The sequence below is a fragment of the Dipodomys merriami genome, unplaced genomic scaffold (assembly GCF_024711535.1).
Source record: "Dipodomys merriami isolate MVZ:Mamm:240054 unplaced genomic scaffold, mDipMer1.0.p SCAF_19, whole genome shotgun sequence".
Classification (NCBI taxonomy): Eukaryota; Metazoa; Chordata; class Mammalia; order Rodentia; family Heteromyidae; genus Dipodomys; species Dipodomys merriami.
In genome coordinates, this window is record NW_027203270.1 from 10,470,644 (window position 1) to 10,485,035 (window position 14,392).

Genomic DNA, 14,392 nt, shown 5'->3' on the forward strand with positions numbered 1-14,392 from the left:
TTGGAACAAGAGCCTCCTTGGTCAGGTATCACAGTATTGCCAGGCTTATTTATGTCTAAGACACTATACAGAGTGATATCTGTTACTTTCATGAATTTACGATTGCCCTGAGGTTCAGCTCACTGAGGAGAGCTATATCTCTCCATGGTATATTAACATAATTATGCTCACAAAATGAATGTGGAAACAGAGTATCATGTGGATTCATTTCCAGTCAAAAATCTAAATCACATGGAATACTTATGTTGATGTGAGAGGTTGATTTTTGCTATTGGAAGGCTTTAATAAGTCAAATAGCAGTGAAAACACTTGTTTATGAATTGACAATTAATTGAAAAAATATTCCCCATAGAATCCAGACTGCCAGGTACTAGTGGCTCACGCCTGTTGTAATCCTAGCTATTCAAGAGGCTGAGATCTGAGGATCACAGTTTGAACCAAGCCTGGGCAGGAAAGTCCTGAGACTCTTATTTCCAATTAATCACAGAAAAAGCTAGCTTTGGCAGCTGTGGTAGAGTGATAGAGTGCTAGCCTTGAGGAAAAGTAGCGCAGGCACAGTGCCCAGGCCCAGAGTTCAAGCCCCAGGACTGGCAAAAAAAAAAAAAAAAAAAAAAAAAAAAAGAATTTGGATTGGCTATTGCTTAGTAAGCATATTCAGAATAAAGGAACATAGGAAAAAAATCCATCAATTAATGGTATGAGGCTAATAGACACATAAAAAAAATACTCAACATCTCTGGCTCTAAAGGAAATGCAAATCAAAACAACATGGCGATTTTACCTCACATCCAGTTAAATGGCTGTTTCCTAGAAAACAGATCATAACAGATGCTCGCAAGGATACAGCCTAAAGGGAACCCTAATACACAGTTAGTGGGAATGTAAACTTGTTCAACCACTCTGGAAAGCCATGTGGAGTTTCATCTAAAAATTAAACATAAACCTGACTTAGGAAACTGTAACCCCTCTGTGTACTACCTTTATAAAACAGTTTTTAAACTTAAAAAAAAATAAACATAGAACTATCCAATGATCCAGCAATCCACTTTTGGGTGTTTACCCAAAAGATTATAAACTAGGATTCGGTAAAGTCACCTGCACAATCATATTCATTGCTGCACTATTGACCATGGTCAAGTGGACAAATGGACCAGAAATGTGGTATATCTACACAATGGAATTTTTACTCATCCCTTAAAAAGAATGATAGTTTACCATTTGTAAAGATATGGTAAGACCTGAAAAAATTGTTAAGTGAAGAAAGTCAAGCCCAGAGAAACAAAGGATGCATGTTTTCCCTTTATATGTGGAAGCTAGATTTACCTAAACTTATAAGTAAATATGTTGGGCGTGATGCAAGTATACAAATGTATTAACTGAAATATGGGAGGTTCAAGGGAGAACTCAAATAGTGTAATTCCTTAGAAAGGCAAAGGCAAAATTCAAATAAATAAACAGGAAAGAAAGGGGTGGGGTGAGGTCTAAGGGAAAGAGGTAGACAAATGAAGAGGAGAAGAGAGGGAGAATGCAGTAAAGAATTCAATGTATATTCCTACAAAATTAAGATGAAGGGAAAGGATAGAGTAAGGGTAAGAGTAAGGATAAGGGAGAAATGGATGACAATGTTGAAAGGGGTAACACTGATCAAAATCTATTGTATTTATAAACTGCTTTGTTGAATGGTAATTCCTTTGTGCAACTACTTAAGGATAATGAATGGTGGTGGGGGGAGAAAAGAAATCTGACTAAACTGAGTGCACTTTACAGTAGGGGATAGTCTTGCCAAAAGGGTAAAAAGATTGAAAGTCTATTCATTGAAACTTATTGTTTATGATATTTAAAATGTCTAAAAACATTTTTGGTAATATTACAAGTTAGAATATGCATGACTTCCTGGCCTGAAAGTCCTTTCTTAAAATGATTCTGTATATCTGTTTGGATTCCTTATGCATCAATTCTGCTATAATATATAGTCTTATTTCCTTTATTTCCAACTTTCCTCCTTTCTTCCATTACACTGTAATATGTCTAACAGTGAATAAGGTAGGAAAACAATATGGGTTAGAAACTTCATATTCTCAGAGCCAGTGATCTTAAGTCTCTTGGCATGCATCAGAATTTTCAAAGGACAGTTTTCTTCCTTCTATTTGAAAAATATTCAGGAACCATGTGCACTGTAAGTGAAAAATCATTACCTTAAATTATCTCTCTGCTAAATAATGGAAAAGTTAAGGGAAAGCAACATACTTTTATGAGCTTATTTTTGTTGATATAAATGTATGACTGGAGAGCTATAAAATAGGACTATAAAGTGATCAAACATGAGCCACAGATCAGTAAACTATGTTATAGGTACTTTTTGGGGGTAAGGGTAGAAATGTCAGTCCTGGGGTTTAAACTCAGGGCCTGGGCACTGTCCCTGAGCTTTTTTGCTCAAGGCTATCACTCTACCACTTGAGCCACAACTCTACTTCCAGCTTTTTGGTGCTTAATTAGAGATAAAGTCTCTCAAACTTTCCTGCTGGGGCTGGTTTTGAACTGTGATCCTCAGATCTATACTTCCTGAGTAGCTAGGATTACAGACATGAACCACCAATGCCCAGCTATAGGTACTTTTGATGCTAGTTGGCTACATGCATGGCAGTAATAAAGGGTCAGGATATATCTGCATTCATGGACGCAGTTGCTCATCACATGATCCCTTCTTCACTTCATAACCAACCATTCGTTTTGCTGCTATTATTTTGAACAGTGTGTACAGAAATTCACTAAGTGCTCTGGGGAACCAGCTCAATTTTACACAAAAGAAAAAATGGGCAAAATGCTGGCAGTACAGGGGTAGCAATGTTCGACAAGAAATGTACTCATTACCTTACTCATGTAACTGTAACCCCCATGTACAGCATCTTTACAGTAAAATAAAAATTTATTTTAAAATGCTAGCAGTTCCAGTGAAGCAAGTGATACATGCATCAACTTTTTTCTTTTTCAACCCCCAAATCAAGAAGAACAAATTCTCCTGTGAGAAAAAGTTTCCAACATACATCAGTGAAACTCACTGGACACTATGTTGAAATTTAACTATGCAACTTATTGGATGGGAATGGGAGGGAAAAACTGGGAGAGAGCAAGGGAAGGGGTGACATTGTCCAAAAAGAAATGGACTCTACCTGACTTATATAACTGTAACCCCTGTGTATATCACCTTTATAATAACAATTTTAAAAATCTAAAAAAAAAAACAAGTTTCCCAGAGAGAAATAACACTTTGAATGAATAATACTTTAAAATGAAAAGTATCCAAGATGAAGTAGGAAGAAAATCACAATTAAGATTATTATCATGTCTTTTTAAAAGTATCTCCACAGCCGGGTGCCAGTGGCTCATGCCTGTAATCCTGGCTGCTCAGGAGGCTGAGATCTGAGGATCGTGGTTCAAAGCCAGCCCAGGCAGGAAAGTCCATGAGACTCTTATCTCCAATAAACCACTAGAAAACTGGAAGTGGCGCCTGTGGCTCAAGTGGTAGAGCATTCACCTTGAGCTGAAGAGTGCAAGAATAGTGCCCAAGCCCAGAGTTCAAGTCCCATGACCGACAAAAAAAAAAAAAAGTATCTCCACAGAGCCAAATGATGAATCTATGATTATTAATATGGAAATTTTCCTGAAGTACAATTTTTAGATTGGGTTGCAACAGTCCCAGTAGTATGAATAAAATGCTAAAGTCCGCTCAATACTACCTGTAAAAATGTTCACTAATTTAGCTGCAGTAAAGGGACTTGCCAGAAAACAGTATCAAAATGGTTATTATATGTCCTTATCTATATGTTTTAGGAAGAACTGCTTTTTATAGTTACCTATTCCCTACTAATATTTCTTTCAACTAGAAGATGTTTTTACTTTCATATTTTCTGCCATGACATTGAGAATTGTTTTGTTGTTGTTTTAGGGCCAAGCATTTTATTCATTATAAGTACTTTCTCCATGTTGTGCTATAAAATTTATAAGAAATATTGCAATGGCTATAATACCCCATTAAATGTGTGTCAAATTTTCCTTTTCTTCTAATTATTAAGGCCTTTAAGTGGCTTCTAATCTTATGCTAGTCCTTTCTTTTATTATTTTATTATCTTTTAAGTAATTGTAAGAAGGAGTTTTCATTTAACAGAGCAGTTTTTAAATACAGTAGATCTTGATCCATATGCCCCTTTCAACATTCTCAACTGTTTCTTCCTACTCCTTCCCTCCTTTTTCTTACTTTTTTTTGGCGGGGGGGGGGGCAGTCAGTCGTGGGATTGAACTCTGGGCCTGGGCGCTGTCTTTCAGCTCTTCAGCTCAAGGCTAACACTCTACCACTTGAGCCACAGCACCACTTCCGGTTTTCAGGAGGTTAATTGGAGATAAGAGTCTCTTGGACTCTCCTGCCTGGGCTGGCTTTGAAGCAGGATCCTCAGATTTCAGCCTCCTGAATAGCTATGTGAGCCACCAGTACCCAGCACTTTTCTCAATTTTGTAGGATATTTATTGGATTCTTGACTGCATTCTGCTCTTTTCCTCTTCATTTTCCATCCTTTTCCCCTTGACCCCACTCCACCCCTTTTGAGTACCCTCTTCCTAGTGTTTTATTTTGCTGACCTTTGACCTTTCCTTTCCAAGGAATTACACTATTTGAGTTCTCCCCTGAATCTGTGAGAATTGTTATCCTGCTAGTAGTTTGTTTGTTTGCTAGTAGTAGTTTGTTTTCATTTTTTAGCCATCACAAAAGTCAGTTTGTTTTATGAATATATTGTAAAAGCCATCTCAATTATTTGAGGGTTCTAGATAATACTAGAAATCGCTTTAAAGAAATTTAAACATTTTTGAAATGTGCTATAGTTGTTTTGAAATTTTTATGGTTTAGTATTGTTCATTGTATTTACATAATTCTCTGGATAGGATTATTTTTCCAATTAGGCCTTGTGAGTTCAGCCTGCAGTTCAAGTTCAGACTTGAAGGATTGCTTAGCTGTTTTATTCTCCTAATCTGAATGATTAAATTGCTCTTTCTGTGCTTTACAGTTCAAATCCTGTGCTGAAGAATATGTGGCCTGAAGGCAAATTGAGCATTACAGAGGTGACCAAGCGACCTCTGACTGCTGCCACCTTGTTTAAGAATTCTATGATTGCTTTAGTAGACAACCTTGCATCAAAGGTAATTCATTTCTAAGTATCCATTTCAACTCCTAGACTCCCTTTTGATATATGTTGTAGAGAATATGTGAAAATTTGTTTTATAAGTATTTCTCTTTAACCAAATTAAACAACATACATTTATAGTGAATATTACAGAACTTTTATTCCTAATTTTTTACTTGCCTGGATGAAATAAATTGTTTTTGTTCATTTGTTTTATTTTTACTTTCGGCAGTATGAGGATTTTGACCCAGGGCCTCATGTTTGTTAGTTAGGTGTTATGCTCTATCATGGCCCCAGCTGAAATAATTGTTTTTATCCCTGAAGAATACTTTTCTTTAATCTGAGCTTTTATTTGTGTTGTAGACAAAGGGAAAATCTAAGTGTGGTTTACTGCTCCCCCCACACACCTTTTTTCTCTTTTTTTTTTTTGGTGGTACTGGGGATTGAACTCAGGGCTCATGCTAGGTCAATAGTCTACTACTTGGGCCATACTTCCACCTTTAGTGTGGTTTAAAATAAAGATAAAATATGCCACTCCTGGCAAAATAAATTCCAGCTTTGTTCTAAAGACAAGACACAGAAAAATAATAATTACACCATAGTAATGCACCATTCGTTCATTGCATTTGAATATTGAATGACCAAAAATAATTGCATTGCAAAGTTTTTAAGTAAGTATTGTCCTAAACAGTAGACTTTCATTTATTTATTTATTTTGTCAGTCGTGGGGCTTGAACTCAGGGCTTGGGCACTATCCCTCAGCTCTTCAGCTCAAGGCAAGCGCTCTACTGCTTGAGCCACAGTGCCACTTCCAGTTTTCTAGTACTTTATCAGAGATGAGAGTCTCACCAACTTTCTTGCCCAGGCTGGCTTTGAACCGTGATCCTCAGATCTCAGCCTCCTGAGTAGCTAACAGTAGACAATTTAGATGTATTACTGTCAATTATCTCTGCCTTTCTGATTCTAATGTGATTTGATAACTTGAGTCTGATTTTGTTTTTGTTTGGTTTTCCTTAAAGACCAGATTTCTACTCCTAACTAAGTTTGATAAGTTAGGCAGTTTTCTGGGACTCATTATTTTTATCTTCTGGTGATTGTCCTATGTATCTTTTTCTTTATTATTTTGTCTATTTAAAAAAATCGTTTCCTCTCTAAGAATTTAAACTTAAGTCTATGTTGTGTCTAAGCTATTGCACTATGACTAAATTAGGCAAATGTCACAGAGCACATCTGCTCAGTAGCTTTCTATTTCTTTACATCAGGCTTCTTTGGCCTCAAATGACTGCAAATAAACACAGTTTTCTGGCTTGTATAATTAAATTTCCATAAAGACAGGGGTAAGGACACTGGTACTGAACTTTAGAATGCCATTAAGACTCCTTACTCTTCTATCTCCATTTCTCTCTGCATATCATCTTCCAAGTATCTAGCAAAGAATCATTGTCTTATTTTCTAAAGCTGTTAAATATTCCTTCAGATCTCATTGAATATAAATTTCTGTATCAGGAATTGCATTCAGCTTCTAGTAAAAGAAATCCCCAAATTAGAAAAGACCTTTATTTCTCTTTCTGGTGAGTACAAAAAAAAATGTGTTCCATGACTGCAGTAGCAGCTTGTTGGTTACTTGGGACCTGGGCTCCTTCCCTCTTTCTGTTTTACTGTTCTAGTGGTTGGCGTCTATCCTCCTGTCCAAGATGGCAGTTGCAGTTTCCTCCCATTTAAAAACCACAGGAAATCTCACATCGTGTCTCAGCTACATCCTCTGCTACACATAGTTGTCAGGGAAGCGGGGAAGTACATTTTTATTTCAATCAGCAGTGCACCATGCTAGAAATAAAAGTTTTGTTATAAAGACAGAAGATATGAGAGATAAGGTAGGCGACTAGGATAGTATCATTCTTGTAGGGAAGGAGGAAGTGAGTAGAAACTAGCCAAAGAATATAGATAAGTTATTAGTCCAATAGAAAACAGAAAGGTGAGATTAGAAGTGAGAAATGAGAAAGAAAGAAGAACTCCCTTGCCTCTGTATGTGTGTGTGTGGGCGCACGCATGCCAATCCCAGGGCTTGATCTCAGGGCATGTCCCTGAGCCTGTTGTTGTTGTTGTTGTGAGGCTTGAACTCTGGGCCTCAGTGCTGTCCCTAAGCTTTTCAGCTCAAAGCTAGCACTCTATCATTTGAGCCACAGTGCCACTTCTGGTTTTCTGGTAGTTTATTTGGAAATAATCTCATGGACATTCCTGCCGGGGCTGGCTTTGAACCATGATCCTCAGATCTCAGCCTCCTGAGTAGCTAGGATTACAGATGAGCCACTGGCACCTGGCTCCCTGAGCTTTTTGCGCTCAGAGTTAGCACTCAATCACTTGAGCCACAGCTCTACTTCAGGATTTTGGTTATTTATTTGAGACAAGACTTTCATGGACTTTTCTGCCTGAGCTACCTTTGAACTGCAATCCTCAGATCTTAGTGTCTTGAGTAGCTAGGATGCCCTCTGCCCCACATTTTGTATAGCATCTTTTCTTCAATTTTTTCATCAACAAAGTTAAGAATTATCTAGTCCTCTATTACCAGAAGTGAAAATCCCAATCCCTTACTTTCTCAGAGTCTATTCACATAGAGTTTTAAGTGCACTGTCTAGTTTACTCAGCTATATAATTTTTTGAATATGCAGACAAGGTTCTACTAACTTTTCATATCTCTTGGATAGTAGCATAAATTCTGTAAACACACATTACCACATGAATTTGAATTTGCCTTGGCTCTGTCTGACAGTGTACAAAGCAGGTTAAATAAATGTATTGGTAAATACATTGTTTCTGTTTAATGTATGTACCAATTAGTGTATTTTCACAAATGGTGTTTTTCATATGAAATACAGAGAGAGGTTAAAAACTTCAAGAGAATAAGATAAGCATTAACTTTTGCAATTTAACCTTTATAATAAACACCAAATTTCTCAAATTTATGATTTTTTTAGGCTGAGTCAGTCTTGCTATAAATGAGAGAGGAGGAGGTATTTATAAATTGAGATGGAATTCTGATTAAATATAGAGAAAATGTTTCCACTAGATTCTTTATCCAAAGACTTACATATACCTAAGCAAAATGAAAGGGCTTCTCTAGCTTCTTGGTTGGTCATTAGTGTCTCATGTGATCTTAACACTGTGCATATTCCCTTAGTGCTGGTTAAGTTCCACTCATATGACTTCTAGCATGCTTTGCCCATGCAATTTTATAGATAATTCACTTTTAAAATATTTTATTTTGGGGGGAGGGGGTCCGGTTGTGGGGCCTGAACTCTGGGCCTGGGCGCTGTCCCTCAGCTCTTCAGCTCAAGGCTAGCGCTCTACCACTTGAGCCACAGCACCACTTCCAGGTTTTTTCTTTTTGCTTATGTGGTGCTGGGGAATCAAACCCAGGGCCTCATGCATGCAAGGCAAGCACTCTACCACTGAGCCACCTTCCCAGCCCCTTTTAAAATATTTTCTAATATTTCTCATAATTTTTTAACCTAATTATACTCAGATATATTTCTTAAATTTCAAGCATTGAGTTTTTTAGTTATCTATTTGCTCTTGATCTCTAGCTTCTCTTATTTCACCAGAAGATATCCTTTGGGTGATTCCAATCCTTAGAAATTTGTTGAGTTTCTTTATGTAAATGTTTTGTTTGAAAATGAAAATAACTTTCATTTGTATTCTATACAAGGCCCATTAGGCCAAGTTTCCATCATCTTGTTCTATTTCCTTACCAATTTCTTTGTTTTGTCAATGTTGAAAGCTACATTAAAATACTCCTTGATTCTAAATTTGCCTCCTTCCTGTTGTACCTCACTCTTTGCTTTAGATATCTGAAGAATTCATTGGGTTCCTTCAAGTTAAGACTGTTCCATCTTTCTGATGATTGCGTCACTTGTCAGTATGAAACATATCTATTTCCATCTTGTTTTTTTTCCTTTAAGTCTGCTCTGCATGGCACAATGACACCAGTTGTATTTGCATGGTATCTTTTTCTTCCTTTTACTTTCAGTCTCTGTGTAGTCTCCTATCTCAAATATATCTCTCACAAATAGCATAGTTTAGAGGTTGGTTTTGGTTTTTTTTTGTCAGTCATGGGGCTTGAACTCTGGGCTTGGTTGCTGTCCCTCAGCTCTTCAGCTTAAGGCAAGCGCTCTACTGCTTGAGCCACAGCACCACTTCCAGTTTTCTAGTAGTTTATTGGAGATAAGAGTCTCCTGCCCGGGCTGGCTTTGAACCATGATCCTCAGATCTCAGCCTCCTGAGATCTCAGCCCCATGACTAATGACAGAAAGAGGGGGTGTAGAGGGGGTAAAGGGGGTGAGGGGGGAGGGGGGGAGAGAGAGAGAGGGAGAGGGAGAGAGAGAGAGAGAGAGAGAGAGAGAGAGAGAGAGAGAGAGAGAGAGAGAGAGAGAGAGATCTTGGCCCCTATGGGCCATGAGTTTTGTTTTGTTTTTTGTTGGTTGTGGGGCTTGAACTTGGGCCTGGGCACTGTCCTTGAGCTCTTCAGTTCAAGGCAAGTGCTCTATCACTTGAGCCATTTCCGGTTTTCTGGTGGTTAATAGGAGATAAGAGTCTAACGGACTTTTCTGCCCAGTCTGACTTTGAACCATGATCCCCAAATCTCAGCCTCCTGAGTAGCTAGGATTACAGTGAGCCCCAGTGCCCAGCCCAGTCTGGTTCCTTTTTTTATAATTTCTGGTTCTATGTAAAATTCTCAATATTGTTAGTGTCATCTTAAACACGGTCAACATTGTTATTTTCATCTATCTGATAGCACCAATATCTGGACCCTTTTGTCTTGGTTTCTTATATGTCTGAGCTTTGTTTTTTGTTGTCATTCTAATTTTTATATTTCCAAAGCTTCTTACAGAAATAATTAAAGGGAAGTAGCATTGTGGCTCAGAGTGATAGACTGCTAGCCTTGAGTAAGAACTCAGGGACAGTACCCAGGCCCTGAGTTCAAGCCCCACAACCAACAAAAAATAATTATTTATTTTATTTTATTATTATTATTTTGTTTTGTTTTTTTGGGTCCAGTCGTGGGGCCTGAACTCTGGGCCTGGGCACTGTCCCTCAGCTCTTCAGCTCAAGGCTAGCACTCTTACCAATTGAGCCACAGTGCCACTTCCAGCTTTTTTTCTTTTTATGTGGTGCTGAGGAATCGAACCCAGGGCCTCAGGCATGCAAGGCAAGCGCTCTACCACTGAGCCACCTTCCCAGCCCCTATTATTATTAAAGGTCCAAATTTATGCAGTTTTCCAGAAAAGATTTACTTTTCCTTCTTCTAAGCATCTAGCATCCATTGTGTTTGCTAGACTATTCAAGTTGCACAGTTTGAGGTGATTCAGGGTTGAACTATAGGCCCTATAAGGTACTGCCTACCTCTGATTTAGTCTTAGCCCCAATGGCAGGACCCCATGTGAAAGGGTTTTGTCTATGGCCTTCTTTTCAAGCCCAGTCCCTAATCTCTGCCCCATCATCCTCAAGAAAATGTCTAAACCATCACTTAGATAACCACTCACCTCTTCTGGAGCTGGCACATTCCCAAAGAAAAAAGGTAATTTCACACCTGGGCTCTCTTCCATGGCTTCCTTTTACCTCTTGGACTCTGGCCTAGAAATGCTCTATTGTCTTGTCAACTCCCCTAAGATAAATGTTTTATGTAGTTTGCCTATCTATTCTAGCTATACCCAACATGGGTCTTGGTTTAAATTATTTAGTCTGTTATTACTCAATGTGGAAGCCCTAATTATCATTCCATTAGTTAGCTAATAGGTCTAACAAGCCTTTGTCATAGCTAATGAATAGCAGGGACAAGTAAAAAAAAAAAAAACCCAGGTATCTTGATTGTGTGCAGTGATTCTGCAGTTACATCAACACCATATCATGCAAATAGATCCAGAAGCATTTTGATTTTACTGTGCTCTGCTTGTACCACTTTATGTGTGTGCGTTATAATATTTATTTTTTCCTTTAATATACCAAAATATAAAATCTAGGTAAAGGATTGATGTTTCAGAATAAGGGGAGTTATCAGTTATCTATCAATACATAAGGAATTACTCTGAAATATAGTGCTTCAGACAACACATTTTTTAATTCCCCATGAGTTAGTAGGTTGATTGGGCAGTTCTTCTGCTGGGTTCACAAAGTAGTTCAGGTTAGCTAAGTCAATCTCACTACGTAGTATGATTGGCTAATTAGGCATCTTTATTCTAGTAGTCTTCAATCCTGGGCTTCTTCACACAGAAGTAGTAAAGAAGCCTTCCTTTTACCTCTTAGGGACAAGTCTCTTAGAAAAATCAGAACTAGAGCAATGACATCATGAGACTTACTTGCCATTGCTGATTTTTGAAGATCGAAGAGGAACAAAGGATTATGGACTTTGTCAAAGCTGGATGTGTTAGTCAGAATTTTGCCAGAACCTGACAGAAAAACTTAGAGGCAGGAAAGTCTTACCTTACGGTTTCTGAACTTTCAGTCCTTTGTAGTAGACTTTATTGTCTACCATAGTGGCCAGGAAGCACAGTGAGTAAATGTGCACACAAATGGGAGCTTTCTCTGTTTTCTTTTTATTCCACCTGGTCCCCAGCCTAAGGAATGGTGTCACCAGATCTAGAGAATGTCTTTCCCCTTAATTAATGCTCTCTGGAAACACCTTCACAGACACACACAAGTGTGCTTTACTACTCTAGGCATTTCTCTATTTAAATTGAAAACTGAGAATCATTCCAAGTCTACTCTTTGTCTTCTTGACACCAGATAACATCTTTTTTAATTTTTTTTATTTTTATTGTTTTTTTTATTGCGAAACTTCTGTACAGAGGGGTTACAGTTACACGAGTAAGGTAATGAGTACATTTCTTATCAAGCATTGGTGCCTCCTCCTTTGTTTTTCCCCTACCATCCCTTCCCTCCACAACTACACTCCCCCCCACCCCCCACACACACCCCTGCCTAAATTGTAAAGTTCGTTTTTCAACATATCATTATTACAATGGGTCAACCTGTATCCCTATTTAAACATTTTGTTTTTTTTCCCTTTCCCTCTCCAAATTATACCAACATCAAATACAGTGAAACAGGGGTTATACTGAGGGGGAGGAACATACAAAGCAACAAAAAAATCACATGGTACCTTTAAATATGTTAGAAACAATAGCCAGAAAGAAAAAACCACTTGTGTCCCTATCTTGGGGTTCATTTCGCTTAACTTCATCTTATCTGGTAATATGTACAGAGGTTTTGACCTTTTCTACTTGTCCCAGACATATACTAGTTATTGCAAATAAGGGAAACCATTGGACCTATGTTTCTTTGGGCCTGGCTTACTTCACTTAATATAATTTTTTCCAAGTCTTTCCATCCCTAACAATGGAATGGGGTGATGTCATTCTTTCTGATGGAGGCATAGAATTCGTGTGTGTGTGTGTGTGTGTGTGTGTGTGTGTGTGTGTGTGTGTGTGTGTGTGTGTGTGTGTGTGTGTGTGTGTGTGTGTGTGTGTGTGTGTGTGTGTGTGTGTGTGTGTGTGTGTGTGTGTGTGTGTGTGTGTGTATCACATTTTCTTGATCCATTCATCTAGTGAGGGGCCTCTGGGTTGGTTCCATATCTTAGCTATGATGAATAAGGCTGTGATAAACATAGCTGTGCTGGTAGCTTTAATATGGCCTCATTTGAGATCGTTTGGGTACATGCCCAAAAGTGGGATTTGCTGCGTCATAGGGGAGCTCTATGTGGAGTCTTTTGAGGAACCTCCATACTGCTTTCCAAAGTGGTTGAACAAGTTTACACTCCCACCAACAATGCAGTAGGGTTCCCTTCTAGCCACATCCCCTCCAGCATCTGTTGTTATTAGAGTTCTTGAGTATAGCCATTCTAACTAGGGTGAGATGGAATCTCAGTGTTGTTTTGATTTGCATTTCTTTTATGGCTAGAGAGGTTGAGTATTTCATGTGTCTATTAGCTATTCTTACTTCCACTTCTCTTTAAGTCTTTAGCCCACTTATTTATCCGGCAATTGTTTAACATCTTAAACTATAGCCTTTTACCTCTAGATCCTAAAAGGCTCCTATCTATCTCATAATGCAAAATGCATTTGGTCAGTCTATCTCCCAGAGCTCCCTTTAATAACTCCAATGTTTTCAAAAGTTCCAGTCTAATAGGACACTAGTGGCTCATGCCACTAGTTCATACTTTAAATCTGGAGGATTCTGGTTCAAAGCTAGCTTGAGTAGAAAAATCCATGAGATTCCATCTCATTAACAAGCAAAAAGCAGGGCTAGAGGAGGGGCCCAGTGGTAGAATGCCAGCTGTGAGCAAGAAAGCTGAGATTATAAGGCCCTGAGTTCAAGCCCTGGTACTACCAAAAAAAAAAAAAAAGTTCAAAGTTATATAATGACTCAAGGCAATCTCTTAAATGTGAATCCCTACAAAGGTAAAAATTATATATTTTCAATGTATAATAACACATTGTATTCCATTTTCAATGTATAATAACACATTGTATTCCTATTCCAAATGGAGGCATGGATATAGAAAGGCATGATTAGAACAAAACAAGACAGAAACCCATCAGAGCATCTTGTCTCACATCTCAGTCACAAGATGATATAATGGGAGTTCCCCCAGGCTTTGGCAGTTTTATCCACATTATTTGGCCAACTATAGCCCATGTCTTCTCTCTTGGACGGATTCTGTTCATTGCCTACAAACATTGCACATTTCTGGTACTCCAGCTTCCTGGCATCTCCACAGCACCTTCGACTTCACCCTCACAGCTTCCTACATTGCCCTCTCAGGGGATGCCTGTAGGGATCTTGACCCTGCCACATACTACCTAAATTCACAGACTTTCCTTTCAAACCTGGATTGAAGCTCCCATGACCCTGGAACTCTTGTATTCTGCATGTCTGAAAAATCACATTTACAACACCAAGGTCTGCATCCAACTTAAGTACATGGATGACTTAACAAGTGGAAACATTTTCCTACCTACTTTCCTATGAGGCCCTGTGTGAGCTGGGCAGGCTTCAGACTCTCAAAGTCTTTGTAATGAGTTTACTCTTTCATACCCTTGACCCTAGGCAATCCTGGGATACCCTTAAGGCATCTTGAGCTCTATACACACACACACACACACACACACACACACACACACACACACACACACACACACACACACACACACACACACACACACACA

General features: G+C 38.5%; 1 protein-coding gene across 1 annotated transcript in view; it reads left to right on the plus strand.

Moving 5' to 3' along the window:
* The window catches only part of Myo1d (myosin ID), a 303,418-nt gene that overhangs the window by 121,828 nt on the left and 167,198 nt on the right, over positions 1 to 14,392 (plus strand). Inside the window, exon 14 of the mRNA XM_070027221.1 lies at positions 5,055 to 5,187. Coding sequence (XP_069883322.1) covers positions 5,055 to 5,187 — 133 coding nt within the window. The remainder of the gene's footprint in view (positions 1 to 5,054; positions 5,188 to 14,392) is intronic.